General features: G+C 41.3%; 1 protein-coding gene across 2 annotated transcripts in view; it reads left to right on the top strand.

Annotated features, from left to right (window-relative positions):
• Window positions 1-23,565, top strand: part of RpL14 (ribosomal protein L14) — an 80,966-nt gene that overhangs the window by 54,455 nt on the left and 2,946 nt on the right. For both annotated transcript variants that reach the window (XM_071683121.1, XM_071683120.1), the window contains exons 3-4: window positions 9,999-10,076; window positions 12,453-12,569. In XM_071683121.1, coding sequence (XP_071539222.1) covers window positions 9,999-10,076; window positions 12,453-12,569 — 195 coding nt within the window. The remainder of the gene's footprint in view (window positions 1-9,998; window positions 10,077-12,452; window positions 12,570-23,565) is intronic.

Here is a 23,565-nt window from a genome sequence, read left to right on the forward strand (position 1 = left end):
CGCGTTTGCGAGGTAGCGCAAGGAAACAGACGAAAGAAATGGCCTAAACCCCCCCCCCCATACACATGTATATACATACGTCCACACACGCAAATATACATACCTACACAGCTTTCCATGGTTTACCCCAGACGCTTCACATGCCCTGATTCAATCCACTGACAGCACGTCAACCCTGGTATACCACATCGATCCAATTCACTCTATTCCTTGCCCTCCTTTCACCCTCCTGCATGTTCAGGCCCCAATCACACAAAATCTTTTTCACTCCATCTTTCCACCTCAAATTTGGTCTCCCTCTTCTCCTTGCTCCCTCCACCTCCGACACATATATCCTCTTGGTCAATCTTTCCTCACTCATCCTCTCCATGTGCCCAAACCATTTCAAAACACCCTCTTCTGCTCTCTCAACCACGCTCTTTTTATTTCCACACATCTCTCTTACCCTTACGTTACTCACTCGATCAAACCACCTCACACCACACATTGTCCTCAAACATCTCATTTCCAGCACATCCATCCTCCTGCGCACAACACTATCCATAGCCCACGCCTCGCAACCATACAACATTGTTGGAACCACTATTCCTTCAAACATACCCATTTTTGCTTTCCGAGATAATGTTCTCGACTTCCACACATTCTTCAAGGCCCCCAGAATTTTCGCCCCCTCCCCCACCCTATGATCCACTTCCGCTTCCATGGTTCCATCCGCTGCCAGATCCACTCCCAGATATACATTCTTCAAAGCAAACACCTGATCCACACATCCTCTACCACTTCTGAAACCACACTGCTCCTTCCCCAATCTGATGCTCTGTACGTGCCTTCACCCTCTCAATCAATACCCTCCCATATAATTTACCAGGAATACTCAACAAACTTATACCTCTGTAATTTGAGCACTCACTCTTATCCCCTTTGCCTTTGTACAATGGCACTATGCAAGCATTCCGCCAATCCTCAGGCACCTCACCATGAGTCATACATACATTAAATAACCTTACCAACCAGTCAACAATACAGTCACCCCCTTTTTTAATAAATTCCACTGCAATACCATCCAAACCTGCTGCCTTGCCGGCTTTCATCTTCCGCAAAGCTTTCACTACCTCTTCTCTGTTTACCAAATCATTTTCCCTAACCCTCTCACTTTGCACACCACCTCGACAAAAACACCCTATATCTGCCACTATATCATCAAACACATTCAACAAACCTTCAAAATACTCACTCCATCTCCTTCTCACATCACACTACTTGTTATCACTTCCCCATTTGCGCCCTTCACTGAAGTTCCCATGTGCTCCCTTGTCTTACGCACTTTATTTACCTCCTTCCAGAACATCTTTTTATTCTCCCTAAAATTTAATGATACACTCTCACCCCAACTCTCATTTGCCCTTTTTTTCACCTCTTGCACCTTTCTCTTGACCTCCTGTCTCTTTCTTTTATACATCTCCCACTCAATTGCATTTTTTCCCTGCAAAAATTGTCCAAATGCCTCTCTCTTCTCTTTCACTAATACTCTTACTTCTTCATCCCACCACTCACTATCCTTTCTAATCAACCCACCTCCCACTCTTCTCATGCCACAAGCATCTTTTGCCCAATCCATCACTGATTCCCTAAATACATCCCATTCCTCCCCCACTCCCCTTACTTCCATTGTTCTCACCTTTTTCCATTCTGTACTCAGTCTCTCCTGGTACTTCCTCACACAGGTCTCTTTCCCAAGCTCACTTACTCTCACCACCCTCTTCACCCCAACATTCACTCTTCTTTTCTGAAAACCCATACAAATCTTCACCTTAGCCTCCACAAGATAATGATCAGACATCCCTCCAGTTGCACCTCTCAGCACATTAACATCCAAAAGTCTCTCATTCGCACGCCTGTCAATTAACACGTAATCCAATAACGCTCTCTGGCCATCTCTCCTACTTACATAATGTATGTGAGAAATACTTAGAAAAGCAAATGGATTTGTATGTAGCATTTATGGATCTGGAGAAGGCATATGATAGAGTTGATAGAGATGCTCTGTGGAAGGTATTAAGAATATATGGTGTGGGAGGAAAGTTGTTAGAAGTAGTGAAAAGTTTTTATCGAGGATGTAAGGCATGTGTACGTGTAGGAAGAGAGGAAAGTGATTGGTTCTCAGTGAATGTAGGTTTGCGGGAGGGGTGTGTGATGTCTCCATGGTTGTTTAATTTGTTTATGGATGGGGTTGTTAGGGAGGTGAATGCAAGAGTTTTGGAAAGAGGGGTAAGTATGAAGTCTGTTGGGGGTGAGAGAGCTTGGGAAGTGAGTCAGTTGTTGTTCGCTGATGATACAGCGCTGGTGGCTGATTCATGTGAGAAACTGCAGAAGCTGGTGACTGAGTTTGGTGAAGTGTGTGAAAAGAAGAAAGTTAAGAGTAAATGTGAATAAGAGCAAGGTAATTAGGTACAGTAGGGTTGAGGGTCAAGTCAATTGGGAGGTAAGTTTGAATGAAAAAAAACTGGAGGAAGTAAAGTGTTTTAGATATTTGGGAGTGGATCTGGCAGCGGATGGAACCATGGAAGCGGAAGTGAATCATAGGGTGGGGGAGGGGGTGAAAATCCTGGGAGCCTTGAAGAATGTGTGGAAGTCGAGAACATTATCTTGGAAAGCAAAAATGGGTATGTTTGAAGGAATAGTGTTTCCAACAATGTTGTATGGTTTCGAGTCGTGGGCTATGGATAGAGTGGTGCGCAGGAGGATGGATGTGCTGGAAATGAGATGTTTGAGGACAATGTGTGGTGTGAGGTGGTTTGATCGAGTAAGTAACATAAGGGTAAGAGAGATGTGTGGAAGTAAAAAGAGCGTTGTTGAGGGAGCAGAAGAGGGTTTTTTGAAATGGTTTGGGCACCTGGAGAGAATGAGTGAGGAAAGATTGACCAAGAGGATATATGTGTCTTAGGTGGAGGGAACGAGGAGAAGTGGGAGACCAAATTGGAGGTGGAAAGATGGAGTGAAAAAGATTTTGTGTGATCGGGGCCTGAACATGCAGGAGGGTGAAAGGAGGGCAAGGAATAGAGTGAATTGGATCGATGTGGTATACCGGGGTTGACGTGCTGTCAGTGGATTGAATCAGGGCATGTGAAGCGTCTGGGGTAAACCATGGAAAGCTGTGTAGGTATGTATATTTGCATGTGTGGACGTATGTATATACATGTGTATGGGGGTGGGTTGGGCCATTTCTTTTGTCTGTTTCCTTGCACTACCTCGCAAACGTGGGAGACAGCGGGGAAAAAAAAAAAATATATACATACACAGACATATACATATATACATATTTACATAATTCATACTTGCTGCCTTTATTCATTCCTGTTGTCACCCAGCCACACATGAAATGACAACCCCCTCCCCCCCACGTGTGGGAGGTAGAGCTAGGAAAAGACAACAAAGGCCACATTCGTTCACACTCAGTCTCTAGCTCTCATGTATAATGCACTGAAACCACAGCTCCCTTTCCACATCCAGGCCCCACAAAACTTTCCATGGTTTACTTCAGATGCTTCACATGCCCTGGTTCAATCCACTGACAGGACATTGACCCCAGTATACCACATCGTTCCAATTCACTGTATTCCTTGCATGCCTTTCACCTTCCTGCATGTTCAGGCCCCAATCACTCAAAATCTTTTTCACTCCATCCTTCCATCCCCAATTTGGTCTCCCACTTCTTGTTCCCTCCACCTCTTGACACATATCCTCTTGGTCAATCTTTCCTCACTTTCTCTCATGTGACCAAATCATTTCAGTACACCCTCTTGTGCTCTCTCAACCACACTCTTTTTATTACCACACATCTCCCTTACCCTTTCATTAGTTATTTGATCAAACCACCTCACACCACATATTGTCCTCAAACATCTCATTTCCAACACATCCACCCTCCGCACAACACACGCCTCGCACCCATATAACATTGTTGAAACCACTATCCCTTCAAACATACCCATTTTTGCTTTCCAAGATAATGTTCTTGCCTTCCACACATTTTTCAACACTCCCAGAACTTTCGCCCCCTCCCCACCCTGTGACTCACTTCCGCTTCCATGGTTCCATACTCTGCCAATTCCACTCCCAGATATCTAAAACACTTCCTCCAGTTTTTCTCCATTCAAACTTACCTCCCAATTGACTTGTCCCTCAACCCTACTGTACCTAATAACCTTACTCTTATTCACATTTTCTCTCAGCTTTCTTCTTTCACACACACTACCAAACTCAGTCACCAGCTTCTTCAGTTTCTCACCCAAATCAGTCACCAGCACTGTATCATCAGTGAACAACACCTGACTCACTTCCCAAGCCCTCTCATCCAGAACAGACTGCATACTTGCCCCTCTCTCCAAAACTCTTGCATTCACTTCCCTAACAACCCCATCCATAAACAAGTAACCATGGAGACATCACGCACCCCTGCCGCAAACCTACATGCACTGAGAACCAATCACTTTCCTCTCTTCCTACTCGTACACATGCCTTACATCCTTGATGAAAACTTTTCACTACTTCCAGCAACTTGCCTCCCACACCATTATACTCTCAATACCTTCCACAGAGCATCTCTATCAACTCTTATCATATTCCTTCTCCAGATCCATTAATACTACATACAAATCCATTTGTTTTTCTTTGTATTTCTCACATACATTCTTCAAAGCAAACACCTGATCCACACATCCTCTACCACTTCTGAAACCACACCAAGCATTTCTATTACATGAATTATTTAAGTTTGAAAAACCTTAATCAGGTTGAAATGACCCCCCCCCCCCTCCTGTATTAATCAGGTAGTGTCAAGAACAAATGAAGAAAGGCTGTATTCGGTCTTGTCTATTCTCTGGCTGTTGAGTGTATTGCACCGTAACCAAAACCTACCCATCCATTGACAGCACATTGCCCCTTGTATTGCTCCTGTTCTTTCTATCATACTGTGCAAGTCTTTCATGCTCCTACAGTTTCAGGCTCCTGTTTGCTCAAAATCTTTTTTACCCAATATCCTCCTACTCCTCTTCGTTCCTGCTTTGTCAGCCTCTCCTCACTTATGCTCTTCATATTTTCGCACCATTTCATCACATCTGCTTTGCTTCTCAAAACTACATCCTTTACCAGACCTATCTCTCACCCCTTGTATTACTTACTTGATCAATCCACCTCACATTATACATTGTCCAAGTTTTTTATTTCCAACATATGAACCCTCTTCCACACAGCCACATGTATAGCCCTTTCCTCACATCTGTATAACATTGTTGGGACTACTACACTGTTCGACTCTGCATTGTGTGCAAGAGGGCCAGTGCATAATCCTATAACCGATTTCTGTCATAGTCCTATAACCGATTTCTGTCAAGCATCAGGCAGAAATGAGAGGGAAGGAGTTATGAGCATGCCCAGGGAAACAACAGTGAGTTGTCTTTTATCATTAGTAGAAGTTGATATATGTTGATGGTCTACCCAAGTTTATCCCCTTCTGATACCCTACTGCTGAAGGTTTTCGTGCTCTCTAGCCATAGTGGGGAAGCAAAAGGACTTGACAAAAGAGTATATAGCTTAAACTATTAGTCTGTACAAGGCACAGAGGCCAGTAAAGGAAATATCGAGGAGTGTCAGTGCTAGTGTCCGACCAGTGTAGGTATGGACATTGATTTCACAACAGCAGTGGTAAGGCAGCACTAGTGTACAAGGGAAGAATCTGGGGAGGCACAGAAGACTTCACCATGCACATTAACCATGCTGAAATGTCAGCTAGAAGCTAATTCATGGTTGTCAGCATGAATATTAAAAGAAAAAACTCAAGACTGACTGCTGGAGTGTCAGTAAGGTCTGTTCATCAATGCATCCATGACTACCTGCACTTCAGCTATCATTGAGCCCGAAAGAAGCCTCTCCTGTCCCTTATGCCGAAACAGCCTGGGGTTACGTTTGCAAAGACATACCTTCAGTGGGATAAGACCAGGTGGAAGCACATGCAATGGAACCACGTTTTCTGTGACTGGGAAACGAGTTAGCATGTTTGTTGGTGTGCTGGGAGTGACCCTCTCATCTCCAAGTACACTTTCAGTCGTGTAAACACCCTGATTCTCTCATGATTTGTAGTTGTTTTTCTTATGGAATTGTTGACCTTGTCATACTGCCCAAACATCAAACCATGAATCAGCACAACTACCTTGAGCTACTGCTGGACAGTTAACCAGACTATTTTCACAAGTGCCATATCACTTGATGCCATTTTGAATTGTAAGGATTGCAAAATTGTTAAATAGATAGTCACAATTCTCTGTATACAACCTGACTGCATGGCAGCTTGAGGCAGACTGAGACTGAAACAAAGCAAGTATACCCCATGCTTCCAAAAACAAGTACAATATGAAATGCACATGGTGTGGCATTTGGGATTTTTTAATTTTTTAGATTATTATTAATTAGTGTATAATTATTTGCTGGTCCTTTAAATCCAAAACTGTTATTTCAAGGGATTGCTGTACTAAAGTTTATACATATTTTTGCCCTCCCAGATAATGACCTCTTTTCACATGATCCTCAGTGCTCTCAGAACCTTCGCCCTCTCACCCACCCTATGACTCCCTTCCACATTCATATTTCCTTTTGTTACCATGTCCACTCCTCAGGATCTAAGATACTGAATTTCCTACAGTTTTTCTCCATTGAAATTGAAATTTCCTCTTCCCACACACTCACCCAGGCTCAGTCACCAGCTTCAGTATTATATCACTCAAATGTGCCATCAGCAGTATGTCATCAGCAAATGACACCATACTCCCTGGCCCCATCACACCTCAGACTGCTTATTTCCCCTCTTTCCAAGACCCTTGCATTACCTCACTCATCACCCCATCCCTCTACAAATCAAACGGCCTGAGGACATCTTACACCTCTGCAACAGACCAGGCCTCATCTGGCACCACTCACTCCCCCTTTCTCAATGCTTTATACTCTTAATGAAATCTCTCTGTGACAGCTACACTCCTACACCATACATTTGTAACTCTTTCACTACATAGGGCATCTCTATCAACCTTTTCATATGCTTTCTTTTGATCCATAAATGCCTCTTAAATATCCTTCTTTATCTCATTCTCTTATACAGTCTTTAACCCATTAAAGGTAGGCAATGTTACGTAAGTTCATACGGTAGAAATCAGGCAATTTTACATGAAATTAGGCTATTTTGCTAGTTATTTTTTTATTTAAATTTTGGCGATGTCATCTACTATCATGACCTCATTTTTTTATTTGAGTTTTGGCGATGTCGTTACTATCATGACCTCTGTTTGCCCATTCCTGTAAACAGCTACCCTCGCTTGCTCATCCATGGTCAGAACCAGTTAACTGTTATCTAACATTTGTACAATAGTAGGTGGGCATCTTTGAATAGCGTTGAGCCCTTTTGTGTCATAATTGTGTGCTGAAATTGGATGAGGTCATGCTCTCCCTTGCCTAGTGCTCTTCCCCTCCTTCCACATCCAGCTGTGATGCAGTATCTCAAAAGTACCACCTCTTGCCTTTGTTTTTCATCCAATTTTATCTATGTATGTATGTATTGGCTTACTCCTCGATACTTTATTATTGTTAAAATATGCCAACTTACATGGATGTATGAAAAAAGTCACCTGTCTTTAATGGGTTAAAGCAAACATCTGATCCACATATACTCTACAACTTCTGAAACCACTAATTCCTTGTAACTCGTTCACCTTCTCCATCATCACCCTCCCATACAACTTTACCAGGTACATTTCAAAACCTTATACCCATGCAGGACAAACACTCATCTTTATCCCACTTATCGTTATACTGTGGCTCTTTCTTTACATGAATTTTGCCAGTCTTCAGGTATTTCGTCATGATCCATACTTACAATAGATATCCTAACTAACCAGTAAAAATCACATGCATTCTCCCATTCCTAAGACATTCAACTGTAAAACCATCTACTCCAGCCACTTTCCTGCTTTTCACCTCATGCAGCTTTCACAGCTTTCTATCTTCACCTTGCTGCTTTACATGACTCCCACTTTGCATACCTCTCTGCTTAAACACCCATCATCTGCACCTAATCACCACACACATTCAACAGTCCTTCAAGTACCCATTCCTTATCCTCCCCATCTCATCACTTCCATTATCACTGCCTCATTTGCCCCTTTCACCAATGTTCCCTTTTGATATCTTGTTTTTTCTTACACTGCTAACTTTCTTTTAAAACATCATCCTATTCTATCTGGAGTCTACTTTTACTCCCCACAATTCATTTGTCTTTATTTCAAACCATTCACCTTCCTCTTGACAACCTCCTGCTTTCATCTCTCAATCATTTGTATTCCTTCCTTATAAGTAGCACCCATCACTTCTCTTTTCTTTTTCACCAGCAGCTTACTTCGTCAACCCTCCTCTTATTACCTTGCTAATCTTCCCACCTCCAACATGCTCTTCTCTTTTACTTGCCAGCATTACTTCCCTAAGTACCTCCTATTCCTCACCCAGTCCTCTAGCTTTGTTTACTCTTACCTTTTGCCATTGTACACATATTCTCATTGTATTTCTTAAAATTCAATTTCCAAGCCTTCTTATTTCACCACCCTCTGTTCACCCTTCCTCTTTTCCAAAACTTCAAATCTTCCCCTGCACCACCATCAGCTGGCCCTCAGCACATTCACATCCAAGAGTGTCTTTTGCATTCCGGTCAGTAAGTATGTAATTTAGTAATGCCCATTTACCATACTTCCTGTTCACTTGCGTGTATGTGACCCTCTTTTTAGATAGGGCATTGCTAACCAACTGTCCTTTTTTTGTGTGTGCAACTCTATGATTTGTTCATTCCTGTTCTCCTTGCTGAATACCCCATGCCTACCAGTTTTTTCCTCAACAGCCGCATTACTCACCGCATTAAAATCACCTATCAAAACTGCTGAGAAACTCACTCAGCTGCTCCCAAAATCCTTGACTGTCATCCTTTCTTTTCATTGCTAGGTGCATGAGCCCTTCTTATCACCCTTCTCTTGCTATCCACTTTCACTTTTACCCACTTCAGCCTGGAGCTTGCTTGCTTACATTCTTTCACACATTCCTATAACTGGTTTCAACAGTAATGCTACCCTTTAGCTTTTGCACTCAAAGCATCCTCTAAGTTTACCCATAAGACATTCCCAAACCATTCTTCCCCTTTACCCAGAACCAGAACATCCAGGTTCCTTTCCTCAAACATACTTCCTATATCTTCTCTTTTCTCATCTTGGTTACAGTACATCCTTTGAGGAGGATAAGCACTCCTTGTTTGGCTCCTTCTGTTCCTGTGTAATTCTTAGTTTGACAGATGCCCATTTGCAATACTGTATATGAATGTAAAAAGTATTTGCTTTTAATTTTTTTTTCTCAGTGAAGGGCCCTGGCAGTTTTCTTTTTAATGTACTGTGAAAACTAATCATAGTTAACTTTTTCCCAGATTTCATTTGTGTTTGTCTTTAATGTTGCACATCCTTTTCAGTCTCTTCAACTTTGAACCAAATCTTCCTTTTTGTACATAAACTCTTTGTTCTGGTTAGGAGTAACTTTCATGTCCATTTTAAGAAATATTACCCAATACAAATGTATGCAGTTATGTTGATATTGAAAAAAAGATTATTGAGTCTATTTATCAGTTGCTGAACATATCACTATCAATTTGACTTGATGAATTGCTCAAAAGTGTAATGAGTATTTTTTTCCTCCCTAAAGTTAAATGTAATGTATATTAGTTCTTTCTGTGAATATTTGATTATCCCAATACATATAAGTAAAATTTGCTTCATTGAAGCTTTGAGACATTGAGTTTTCCTGGTTTTGAGAAAATTAGTGCAAGATCAGAGTTGAAAATACTTCTTGCTCAAAGTTAAAGCAGTCAAAATTGATATTTCTTAATACTGGCTTTTGATAATAACTGTGACTAAAACTTTCAGGCTTTGATAGATGGTCCCTGCTCTAGAGTCCCTCGCCAGGAGTTCAGATTTTCTGAAATGTTTCTCACCAGTTACTTGGTAAGCTCTGAAGTTTTTCTCATTAAGTATATGATAAGCTCTGAAGTGTTTCTCATTGAGTAGATGGTAAGCTTTTAAGTATTTCTCACTAACTACGTGGTAACTCTGAAGTGTTTCTCATTAACTACGTGGTAACTCTGAAGTGTTTCTCATGAAGTACATGGTAAGGTTGGAAGTGTTTCTTGCTAAGTATGTGGTGAGCTCTAAAGCTTTGCTTAAGATCTGGCAAGACGGTGGGTTTGGGTGGTATTGCAGTAGAATTTATTTAGAAAGTGGGTGACTGTGTTGTTGATTGGTCGGTAAGGATGTTCACTGTATGTGTGGACCATGGTGAAGTGCCTGAGGATTGGCAGAATGTATGCATAGTGCCATTTTACAAAAGCAAAGGGGATAAAGGTGAGTGTACAAACTACAGAGACTTAAGTTTCTTGAGTGTTCCTGGGAAATTATATGGGAGGGTATTGACTGAGAGGATGAAGGCATGTACTGAGCATCAGATTGGTGTGTGGATCAGGTGTTTGCTTTGAAGAATGTATAAGAGAAATACTTCGAAAAACAGATGGATTTGTTTGTAGGATTTATGGATCTGGAGAAGGCATATGGTACGGTTGATAGAGATACTTTGTGGAAGGTCTTAAGAGTATATGGTGTGTGAGGTAAGCTGCTAGAAGCAGTGAAAAGTTTTTACCAAGGATATAAGGCATGTATAGTTGTGAGGCGTGGGCTATGGATAGAGTTGTGCGGAGGAGGATGGATGTGCTGGAAATGAGATGTTTGAGGACAATATGTGGTGTGAGGTGGTTTGATCGAGTAAGTAATGTAAGGGTAAGAGAGATGTGTGAAAATAAAAAGAGCGTGGTCGAGAGAGTAGAAGAGGGTGTTTTGAAATGGTTTGGGCACATGGAGAGAATGAGTGAGGAAAGATTGACCAAGAGGATATATGTGTCGGAGGTTGAGGAAACGAGAGAAGTGGGAGACCAAATTGGAGGTGGAAAGATGGAGTGAAAAAGATTTTGAGTGATTGGGGCCTGAACATTCTGGAGGGTGAAAGGCGGGCAAGGAATAGAGTGAATTGGACTGATGTGGTATACCGGGGTCGACTGTGCTGTCAATGGATTGAATCAGGGCATGTGAAGTGTCTGGGGTAAACCATGGAAAGTTGTGTGGGGCCTGGATGTGGAAAGGAAGCTGTGGTTTCGGGCATTATTGCATGACAGCTAGAGACTGAGTGTGAACGAATGTGGCCTTTGTTGTCTTTTCCTAGCGCTACCTCGCACACATGAGGTGGGAGGGGGATGTTATTCCATGTGTGGTGAGGTGGCGATGGGAATGAATGAAGGCAGACAGTATGAATTGTGTGCATGTGTATATATGTTTGTGTCTGTGTGTATATATATGTGTACATTGAGATGTATGGGTATGTATATTTGCGTGTGTGGACGTGTATGTATATACATGTGTATGGGGGTGGGTTGTGCCATTTCTTTCGTCTGTTTCCTTGCGCTACCTCGCAAACGCGGGAGACAGCAACAAAGCAAAATGATAAAAACAATGTAAACTTATTTCCATCCCTATGGATCATTTTTTTTTTTTTTTTTTTTTTTTTTTTTTTTTTTTTTCCGCTGTCTCCCGCGTTTGCGAGGTAGCGCAAAGAAACAGACAAAAGAAATGGCCCAACCCACCCTCATACACATGTATATACATACGTCCACACGTGCAAATATACATACCTATACAGCTTTCCATGGTTTACCCCAGACGCTTCATGCAGTCTAAAAATGGTGTAGTAATGGTAAGCATACATTGGTAGGTTTTCTCTATATGCTAAACTTCTTTCCATCCCTATGGCTCATGCAGTCTAAACATGGTAATATACCATTATTTTCAATTTCTACAGTAGAATTGATGGAAGGTAGTAAATTGTTAAGTAAAGGAGAAATGTTTGTAAATATTCATTTGTTGGCCAAATGCAAAAAGAACATCATCTACATACCTAAACCAAATTGCATTAGTGGGTAAGATATCCTTTAGTAACTTTGTTTCAAAGAATTCCATGTAAAGATTGCTTAACACAGGTGATAGTTGGTTACCCATTGCCATGCCAAAGTTTTGGGTATGATATTCTCCATTAAATTGAAGTACTGTCTTTTATACACAATTTTTACCTCCAGAGTTGCAAGATTTTGTGAATTATAAAGGTTTATGCCAATATTCATATTCAAATTTTCGTGTCACTCACTTATATTAGGGTAGGGATGCCTACTGACACATGAAATGAGTTACTTCTTGAAGTTGTTCATAACAGCAAAGTTGTTGCTTGCAGCTATCATTGATTTGTAAGGTGTATGCATAAATTGTTTCATTTTTTATTGACAGCTAAAAATCTGCCGAAGCCAAAAGACCAAGGGTGTGAGAGCAGCCTGGATAAAAGCTGACATTAACAAGAAATTTATAAAGTCTGAATGGAACAAGAACATAAAGAAAGACATTGTGGTAAGAAAATTTACGTGTAACTCATAATGTGACTCATAACTGATAAATGGCTGTTGGTTAAAATGTCCATTTAGGTTTTATGTGCCTCATCTTTCAAGATCCTCCTACAAACAGCAGTCACTCTGTATTTCTATATTTTTGAAACACCTTATCAATTCATTTTTCTTTTACTTTTGTGTACTTTCAGTTGTATCCTTCATTTTATGCATATTCCTTTTTATGAATGTTGCAATGATGTGTTGAATCCCTGTTGACTATTGTCTAACCCTTAAATGTTGTCTGAATTGCAGAAAGCTGTTCATTATTTGGACATTACAAAAGTCTTTGAAATTTATGTCCCATTATATAGTGAAAGAAGTACGTGTACCAAAAAGTAAGCTAACGTAACTTATGTGGCCTTAGTTTAGAGTTGAAATTTACACATTGAGTCCCTAATGATGGGTGACGGAACGATGGGGATGAAAAAAGGAGGGGACGAGCCTCAGAAGCAGTATTAGAAAAAAATACATGTAAACATAAGAATTTGGATGGTATTGCAGTGGAATTTATTAAAAAAGGGGGTGACTGTATTGTTGACTGGTTGGTAAGGTTATTTAATGTATGTATGACTCATGGTGAGGTGCCTGAGGATTGGCGGAATGCGTGCATAGTGCCATTGTACAAAGGCAAAGGGGATAAGAGTGAGTGCTCAAATTACAGAGGTATAAGTTTGTTGAGTATTCCTGGTAAATTATATGGGAGGGTATTGATTGAGAGGGTGAAGGCATGTACAGAGCATCAGATTGGGGAAGAGCAGTGTGGTTTCAGAAGTGGTAGAGGATGTGTGGATCAGGTGTTTGCTTTGAAGAATGTATGTGAGAAATACTTAGAAAAGCAAATGGATTTGTATGTAGCATTTATGGATCTGGAGAAGGCATATGATAGAGTTGATAGAGATGCTCTGTGGAAGGTATTAAGAATATATGGTGTGGGAGGAAAGTTGTTAGAAGCAGTGAAAAGTTTTTATCGAGGATGTAAGGCATGTGTACGTGTAGGAAGAGAGGAAAGTGATTGGTTCTCAGTGAATGTAGGTTTGTGGCAGGGGTGTGTGATGTCTCCATGGTTGTTTAATTTGTTTATGGATGGGGTTGTTAGGGAGGTAAATGCAAGAGTTTTGGAAAGAGGGGCAAGTATGAAGTCTGTTGGGGATGAGAGAGCTTGGGAAGTGAGTCAGTTGTTGTTCGCTGATGATACAGCGCTGGTGTCTGATTCATGTGAGAAACTGCAGAAGCTGGTGACTGAGTTTGGAAAAGTGTGTGGAAGAAGAAAGTTAAGAGTAAATGTGAATAAGAGCAAGGTAATTAGGTACAGTAGGGTTGAGGGTCAAGTCAATTGGGAGGTGAGTTTGAATGGAGAAAAACTGGAGGAAGTGAAGTGTTTTAGATATCTGGGAGTGGATCTGGCAGCGGATGGAACCATGGAAGTGGAAGTGGATCATAGGGTGGGGGAGGGGGCGAAAATCCTGGGGGCCTTGAAGAATGTGTGGAAGTCGAGAACATTATCTCGGAAAGCAAAAATGGGCATGTTTGAAGGAATAGTGGTTCCAACAATGTTATATGGTTGCGAGGCGTGGGCTATGGATAGAGTCGTGCGCAGGAGGATGGATGTGCTAGAAATGAGATGTTTGAGGACAATGTGTGGTGTGAGGTGGTTTGATCGAGTGAGTAACGTAAGGGTAAGAGAGATGTGTGGAAATAAAAAGAGCGTGGTTGAGAGAGCAGAAGAGGGTGTTTTGAAGTGGTTTGGGCACATGGAGAGGATGAGTGAGGAAAGATTGACCAAGAGGATATATGTGTCGGAGGTGGAGGGAACAAGGAGAAGAGGGAGACCAAATTGGAGGTGGAAAGATGGAGTGAAAAAGATTTTGTGTGATCGGGGCCTGAACATGCAGGAGGGTGAAAGGAGGGCAAGGAATAGAGTGAATTGGAGCGATGTGGTATACCGGGGTTGATGTGCTGTCAGTGGATTGAAGCAAGGCATGTGAAGCGTCTGGGGTAAACCATGGAAAGCTGTGTAGGTATGTATATTTGCGTGTGTGGACGTATGTATATACATGTGTATGGGGGGGGTTGGGCCATTTCTTTCGTCTGTTTCCTTGCGCTACCTCGCAAACGCGGGAGACAGCGACAAAAAAAAAAAAAAAAGAAAAAAAAAAGTTACATTTTAGTTAATAGATAGTTGGCTATAAATCAGTAACATCATGATGAGAATATGAATTAGATGTGTTATATGGCTGCATAGGTACCACACCAACTGCTGGGTTTATGTTCCTGGAAAACTCTTTGCTTGGTTGAACCACATCTTTCATGATATGTTCTATCTTTATGGGAAGTAGGGGGTTATGAGGAGTGATCCTTGAGAGATACCTTTAACTTCCATAATGAGTAATTCAAAATTGAAAATGTTTTATTCTTCAGAAACATCATGTTTATTCTACAAAAGTTTAAAGAATTGATGTTCAGACCAACCTGGCTGTGGGGGCTATGTAGGCCTGAGGGCTGCAGCTTTCAGCAATTTAGTTAACCAATGACACAATCCAGCATCCTGGGATTAGCTCAGGCTCTGTGAGTGAAGGCTTCACTAGACCTTAGTAGAAACCTGAAGGAGTTTTATGGATATTTCAGGAGCAAGAGCCATTACTCAGTCAGTTGGTCCATTAAAATCTGAAAATGATGATTTGGTTCACTTTAATTAAGACATGGCAAAGATTTTTCCACGTTAGTATTTACAATTGAAGATGCAGCTCGTCCAAATTAAGTTCCATTGTTGAGAGAGGAAGACATTTTGCAACATAAGGACATAAGAATTGAAGATATACTGTCAGAACTAAAGGAATGAAAATGAAAAAGCAGGCACTGGTAAATTTCATTTGAGAACAGTGAAAGAGATGGAAAATTAAATGGTCAAACCCTTGACTGCTCTGTTCAGTAAGTCACTTGCTATGGGGAAAGTCCCGGAGGAGTAAAAGCTTCCATATGTAATATCCATTTTCAAAAAAGGTAATAAATTACTGCCTGGAAATTATTGTCCAATCAGCTGAATATCTGTAGTTGGTAAACTAATGGAAACCATTATTCAGAACTAGATTTAGAGAACTACCATTTGACGTATGACTTAGGACTTTTCAACGAAATCATTCATGTCTGACTTTTTTTTTCTTTTTTAAGTTAAGGTGACCAAAACTGAACACAATAATCAAGATGTGGGCAAACCAATTAATTTTAAAGAGTAAGGATGATTTCCCTGGACTTAAAGTTGAAGGCTATAGCTAGGAAGCCAAGAATTTTGTTCATACATGCTACTGCTTTACACTGCTTGCTTGGTTTTAGGGCACCAGAGATTATTACACCCTCGTCTGTTTCCTCATTTACTCATTGCAGTTCAACAGAATTCGTCCTGTAGCATGCCTTTATGTTTTTACTACCAATATGTAAAACTTTGCACTTATTGACATTCAGATTCATTTGCTATCTATGAAGCTGTAGACGTTCAAATTCATCAGTAGATTCATTTCCCAGTTTTGTATCGAGCAAATTTTGATATCTTGATGTATGAGAAAGAGAACTGATCCCTAGACTGATCCTTTTGTTACTACACTTGTTAAGTCTAACCATTCTGAGGCTTGGCCATTAATCACAGCTCTTTAGAGTCAGTTAACCAGTTTTTTATGCACTGATTTACAACCCTATCAATGTCATGTGACTTAATTTTTGCAAGTAATCTTTGATGTGAAACCTTATCAAAAGCTTTTGGAAAGTCGTGATAGATAACATCAACTGCTTTACTTTCGTTGTACATTTTTATTATCATATTTATTATACTCGATCGCCATTTCCAGCATTAGCGAGGTAGCACCAGGAGACAGACGAAGAAAGAATGGCCCATCCACTCATATACAATATATACATAAATGACCATACATGCACCTATACATCCATATACATATCAACATATGCTCATATACATACACATAAACAGATGTATACATATATACACGTGATCATACTTGTTTGCCTTCATCCATTCCCGATGCTACCCTTTCCCATAGGAAACAGCATTGCTACCCCATTTCAGCGAGGTAGCATCAGAAAAAGACAGAAAAGGCCACATTCTTTCACACTCATCTCTAGCTTCCTATCCACATCCAGGCCCCACAGGCACTTCACATGCCCTGGTTCAGTCCAGTGACAGCACGTCAACCCCCAACTCTCTTTATTCTTGGCACGCCTCTCACCCTCTTGTATGTTCAGGCCCTGATCGCTCAAAATCTTTTTCATTCCATCCTTCCATCTTCTGTTTGTCTTCCACTTCTTCATCCCTCCGCCTCTGACACACATCCACCTTGTCAGTCTTTCCTCACTCATTCTCTCCATATGTGTTAACCATTTCAACAAATCCTATTCTGCTTTCTCAACCACACACTTTTTATTTCCACACCTCTCACCCCTTTCATTACTTACTTGATCAAACCACCTCACACCACATAATGTCCTCAAACATTTCATTTCCAGCACTTCCACCCTCCTCTGCATAACCCTATCTATAGCCCATGCTTCACAACCATATAACATTGTTGGAACTACTATTCCTTCACACATACCCATATAACATTGTTGGAACTACTATTCCTTCACACATACCCATTTTTTCTCTCTGAGATAACATTCTTTCTGCACATTCTTCATCACTCCCAGAACCTTCGCCCCTTCCCCCACCCTGTGACTCACTTCCACTTTCATGGCTGCTTAGTCCACTCCCAGGTATCAAAAACACTTCTTCCTATTTTTCTCCATTCAAACTTGCATCCCAATTAACATGTCCCTGAACCCTACTGTGCTTAACATTAATAACCTTGCTCTTATTCATATTTACTCCCAACTTTCTCCTTTCACATACTTTTCCAAACTCAGTCACCAACTTCTGTAGTTTCACACTCGAATCAGCCATTAGAGCTGTATCATCGGCTAACAACAACTGACTCACTTCCTGGGCCCTCTCATCCCAACTGACTGCATACTTGCCCCTCTCTCCAAAGCTCTTGCATTTACCTCCCTAACCCCTCCATCCATAAACAAATTATACAACCATGGGACATCACACACACCCCTGCCACAGACGGACATTCATTGGAAACCAATCACTCTCTCTTCCTACTCATACACTGTGCCTTACATCCTTGGTAAAAACTTTTCACTAAATCTAGCAGTTTACCTCCCACACCATATACTCTGAAGACCTTCCACAAAGCATCTGTGTCAACTCTTATCTTATGCCTTCTCCAGGTCCATAAATGCTGCATACAAATCCATGTGTTTTTCTAAGTATTTCTCACACACTTTCTTCAAAGCAAACACCTGATCCACACATCCTCTACCAGTTCTGAAACCATACTGCTCTAAGTTTCTATAAAGGGAAATATTTTTGTTATATAAAAAAAAATCAACAAACCTTCAAAATACTCACTCCATCTCCTTCTCACATCACCACTACTTGTTATCACCTCCCCATTTGCGCCCTTCACTGAAGTTCCCATTTGCTCCCTTGTCTTACGCACTTTATTTATGTACCTCCTTCCAGAACATCTTTTTATTCTCCCTAAAATTTAATGATACTCTCTCACCCCAACTCTCATTTGCCCTCTTTTTCACCTCTTGCACCTTTCTCTTGACCTCCTGTCTCTTTCTTTTATACATCTCCCACTCAATTGGTTCAATCCATTGACAGCACGTCGACCCCGGTATACCACATCAACCCAATTCACTCTGTTCCTTGCCCGCCTTTCACCCTCCTGCATGTTCAGGCCCCGATCTCTCAAAATCTTTTTCACTCCATCTTTCCACCTCCAGTTTGGTCTCCCACTTCTCGTTCCCTCCACCTCCGACACATATATCCTCTTGGTCAATCTTTCCTCACACATTCTCTCCATGTGCCCAAACCATTTCAAAACACCCTCTTCTGTTCTCTCAACCACGCTCTTTTTATTTCCACACATCTCTCTTACCCTTACATTGCTTACTCGATCAAACCACCTCACACCACATATTGTCCTAAAACATCTCATTTCCAGCACATCCACCCTCCTGTGCACAACTCTATCCATAGCCCTTGCCTCGCAACCATACAACATTGTTGGAACCACTTTTCCTTCAAACAGCCATTTTTGCTTTCGGAGATAATGTTCTTGACTTCCACACATTCTTCAAGGCTCCCAGGATTTTCGCCCCCTCCCCCACCCTATGATTTACTTCCGCTTCCATGGTTCCATCCACTGCCAGATCCACTGCCCAGATATCTAAAACACTTTACTTCCTCCAGTTTTTCTCCATTCAAACTTTCCTCCCAATTGACTTGACCCTCAATCCTACTGTACCTAATAACCTTACTCTTATTCACATTTACTCTTAACTTTCTTTTCCAAACTTTACCAAACTCAGTCACCAGCTTCTGCAGTTTCTCACATGAATCAGCCACCAGTGCTGTATCATCAGCGAACAACAACTGACTCACTTCCCAAGCTCTCTCATCCCCAACATACTTGCCCCTCTTTCCAAAACTCTTGCATTCACCTCCCTAACAACTCCATCCATAAATAAATTAAACAACCATGGAGACATCACACACCCCTGCCGCAAACCTACATTCACTGAGAACCAATCACTTTCCTCTCTCCCTACACGTACACATGCCTAACATCCTCGATAAAAACTTTTCACTGCTTTTAACAACTTGCCTCCCACACCATATATTCTTAATACCTTCCACAGAGCATCTCTATCAACTCTATCATATGCCTTCTCCAGATCCATAAATGCTACATACAAATCCATTTGCTTTTCTAAGTATTTCTCACATACATTCTTCAAAGCAAACACCTGATCCACACATCCTCTACCACTTCTGAAACCACACTGCTCTTCCCCAATCTGATTCTCTGTACATGCCTTCTTCCTCTCAATCAATACCCTCCCATATGATTTACCAGAAATACTCAACAAACTTATACCTCTGTAATTTGAGCACTCACTCTTATCCCCTTTGCCTTTGTACAATGGCACTATGCAAGCATTTTGCCAATCCTCTGGCACCTCACCATGAATCTTACATACATTAAATAACCTTACCAACAAGTCAACAATACAGTCACCCCCTTTTTTGATAAATTCCACTGCAATACCATCCAAACATGCTGCCTTGCCAGATTTCATCCTCCACAAAGCTTTTGCTACCTCTTCCCTGTTTACCAAATCATTTTTCCTAACCCTCTCACTTTGCACACCACCTCGACCAAAACACCCTATATCTGCCACACTATCATCAAACACATTCAACAAACCTTTAAAATATTCACTCCATCTCCTTCTCACATCATCACTAGTTGTTATCACCTCCCCATTAGCCCCCTTCACTGAAGTTCCCATTTGCTCCCTTGTCTTACGCACTTTATTTACCTCCTTCCAGAACATCTTTTTATTCTCCCTAAAATTTAATGATACTCTCTCAGCCCAACTCTCATTTGCCCTTTTTTTCACCTCTTGCACCTTTCTCGACCTCCTGCCTCTTTCTTTTATACATCTCCCACTCATTTGCATTTTTTCCCTGCAAAAATCGTCCAAATGCCTCTCTCTTCTCTTTCATTAATAATCTTACTTCTTCATCCCACCACTCACTACCCTTTCTAATCAACCCACCTCCCACGCTTCTCATGCCACAAGCATCTTTTGCGCAAGCCATCACTGCTTCCCTAAATACATCCCATTCCTCCCCCACTCCCCTTACATATATATATATGCATGTATATATTCATACTCGCTGCCTTGATCCATTTCTGTCGCCACTCCGCCACCTAGGAAATAGAACCCCCTTCCGGCAAGGTAGGGCCAGGAAAAGAGAAAAGGACCACATTTGTTTATACTTGATCTCTATCTGTCATGTGTCATGCACCGAAACTACAGCTCCCTTTCCACAACCAGAACCCACAGACCTTTCCATGGTTTACCCTAGACACTTCACATGCCCTGGTTCAATCCATTTACAGCACGTCCACCCCAGTATACCACATCGTTCCAATTCACTCTATTCCTTGCATGCCTTTCACCCTCCTCTATGTTCAGGCACTGATTGCCCAAAATCTTTTTTACTCCATCCTTCCATGTCTAATTTGGTCTCCTGCTTCTACTTCTTCCCTCCACCTCTGACACATATATCCACATTGTCAATCTTTTGTCACTCATTCTCTCCATGTGTCTAAACAGGTTTAACACCTTTTCTGCTTCCTCAGCCACACTCTTTTAACTACCACACATTTCTCTTACCCTTTCATTACTTACTCGATCAAACCACCTCACACCACATATTGTCCTCAGACATTTTATTTCCAACATATCCACCCTCCTCCGCACAACCCTATCTATAGCCCATGCCTCACAACCATATAACATTGTTGGAACTACTATTCCTACAAACATACCCATTTTTACTCTCCGAGATAACGTTCTCACCTTCCATACATTCTTCACAGTCACAGAACCTTCACCCCCTCCCCACCCAGTGACTCACTTCCACTTCTGTGGTTCCATCCACTGCTAAGTCCACTCCCAAATATCTAAAACACTTGACTTCACAAATTTTTTTCCATTCAAACTTACCTTCCAAGTAACTTGTCCCTCAACCCTATTGGACCTAATAACTTTGCTCTTATTCACATTTACTCTCAACTTTCTTTATTACATTTGACCAAACTCAGTCATCAACCTATGAAGTTTCTCACCCGAATCAGCCACTAGAGCTGTATCATTGGCGAACAACAACAATATATGTGGCATGAGAAAGATGGGAGGTAGGCAGATTAGAAAGTGTAGTGAATGACGATATGAAGAAGTATGGTTGTTAGTGAAAGAAAAGAGAGAGTCGTTTGGACCATACTTGCAGGGAAATGGTGTAAATGACTGGGAGATGTATAAAAGAAAGTGGGAGGGGGTCAAGAGAAAGGTGCATGAGGTGAAAAGGAGGGTAAATGAGAGTTAGTGTGTGAGATTATCTTTAAACTTTAGGGAGACTATAAAGATACTTTCTGTTTCCCCTTTTAGAAATTTAGATACGAGAAGGGGTTTCTTGCCTCCCTGTTCCCGCCCCCTTTAGTCATCTACGATACATGGGGAATACGTGGGAAGTATTCTTTCTCCCGTATCCCTGGATTTACAGAAAAGAAGAGAGAATGTTGGGAGAAGAGAGTTGTGAGAGTAAGTGAGCTTGGAAAGGAGACTTGTGTGAGGAAGTATCATGAGAAATTGAGTGTAGAATTGCAAAAGGTGAGAGCAATTGATGTAAGGGAGTGTGGAAGGAATGAGATGTTTTTAGGGAAGCAGTGATGGCTTGCGCAAAAGATGCTTGTGGCATGAGAAGCGTGGGAGGTGGGTTGATTAGAAAGGGTAGTGAGTGGTGGGATGAAGAAGTAAGATTATTAATGAAAGAGAAGAGAGAGGCATTTGGACGATTTTTGCAGGGAAAAAATGCAAATGAGTGGGAGATGTATAAAAGAAAGAGGCAGGAGGTCAAGAGAAAGGTGCAAAAGATGCATGTGACATGAGAAGGGCGAGGGATGGGCAGATTAGGAAGGATAGTGAGTGAGTGGTGGGATAAAGAAGTAAGATTGTTTGTGAAAGAGAAGAGGGATGTTTGGATGATTTTTGCTGGGAAGTAGTGCAAATGACCGGGAGATGTATAAAAGAAAGGGACAGCAGGTCTAGAGAAAGGTGCAAGTGATGGAAAAGAGGGCAAATGAGAGTTGGAGTGAGAGAGTATCAATAAATTTTAGGGAGAATAAAAGGATGTTTTGGAAGTAGGTAAATACCGTGCATAAGACAAGAACAAATGGGAACATTGGTGAAGGTGGCAAATAGGAAGGTGATAACGATTAGGGAAGAAGTGAGATGGAGATGGAGTGAATATTTTGAAGGTTTGTTGAATGTGTTTGATGATTGAGTGGCAGATATAGGGTGTTTTGGTCGGGGTGTTGTGCAAAGTGAGAGGGTCAGGGAGAATGGTTTGTTGAACAGAGAAGAGGTAATGAAAGCTTTATGGAGGATGAAAGCCGGCAAGGCGGTAGGTTTTGATGGTATTGCAGTGGAATTTATTATAAAAGAGGGTGACTGTATTGTTGACTGGTTGGTAAGGTTATTCATTGTATGTATGGATCATGGTGAAGTGCCTGAGGATTGGTGGAATGCATGCATAGTGCCATTGTACAAAGGCAAAGGTTATGAAGGTGAGTGTTCAAATTTCAGAGGCATAAAATTCCTCTAGTCCTGGGAAATTATATGGGAGGGTATCGATTGGAAGGGTAAAAGCATGGACAGAGCATCAGATTAGAGCAGTGAGGTTTCAGAAGTGGTAGAGGATGTGTGGGTCGGGTGTTTGCTTGAAGAATGTATGTGAGAAATACTTAGAAAAACAAATGGATTTGTATGTAGCATTTATGGATCTGGAGAAGGCAAATGATAGGGTTGATAAAGATGCTTTGTGGAAGGTTTTAAAAGTATATGGTGTGGTAGGTAAGTTGCTAGAAGCAGTGAAAAGTTTTTATTGAGGATGTAAGGCATGTGTTCGAGTAGGAAGAGAGGAAAGTGATTGGTTCCTATTGAATGACGGTTTGCGGCAAGGGTGTGTGATATCTCCATGGTTGTTTAATTTGTTTATGGATGGGGTTGTTAGGGAGGTGAATGCAAAAGTTTTGGAGAGGGGCAAGTATGCAGTCTGTTGTGGATGAGAGGGCTTGGGAAGTGAGTCAGTTGTTCTTCGCTGATGATACAGCACTGGTGGCTGATTTGGGTGAGAAACTGCAGAAACTGGTGACTGAGTTTGGTAAAGTGTGTGAAAGAAGAGAGTTGAGAGTAAATGTAAATAAAAGTAAGGTTATCAGGTTCAATAGGGTTGAGGGACAAGTCAGTTGAGAGGTGAG

The sequence above is a fragment of the Panulirus ornatus genome, chromosome 35 (genome assembly GCF_036320965.1).
Source record: "Panulirus ornatus isolate Po-2019 chromosome 35, ASM3632096v1, whole genome shotgun sequence".
NCBI lineage: Eukaryota > Metazoa > Arthropoda > Malacostraca > Decapoda > Palinuridae > Panulirus > Panulirus ornatus.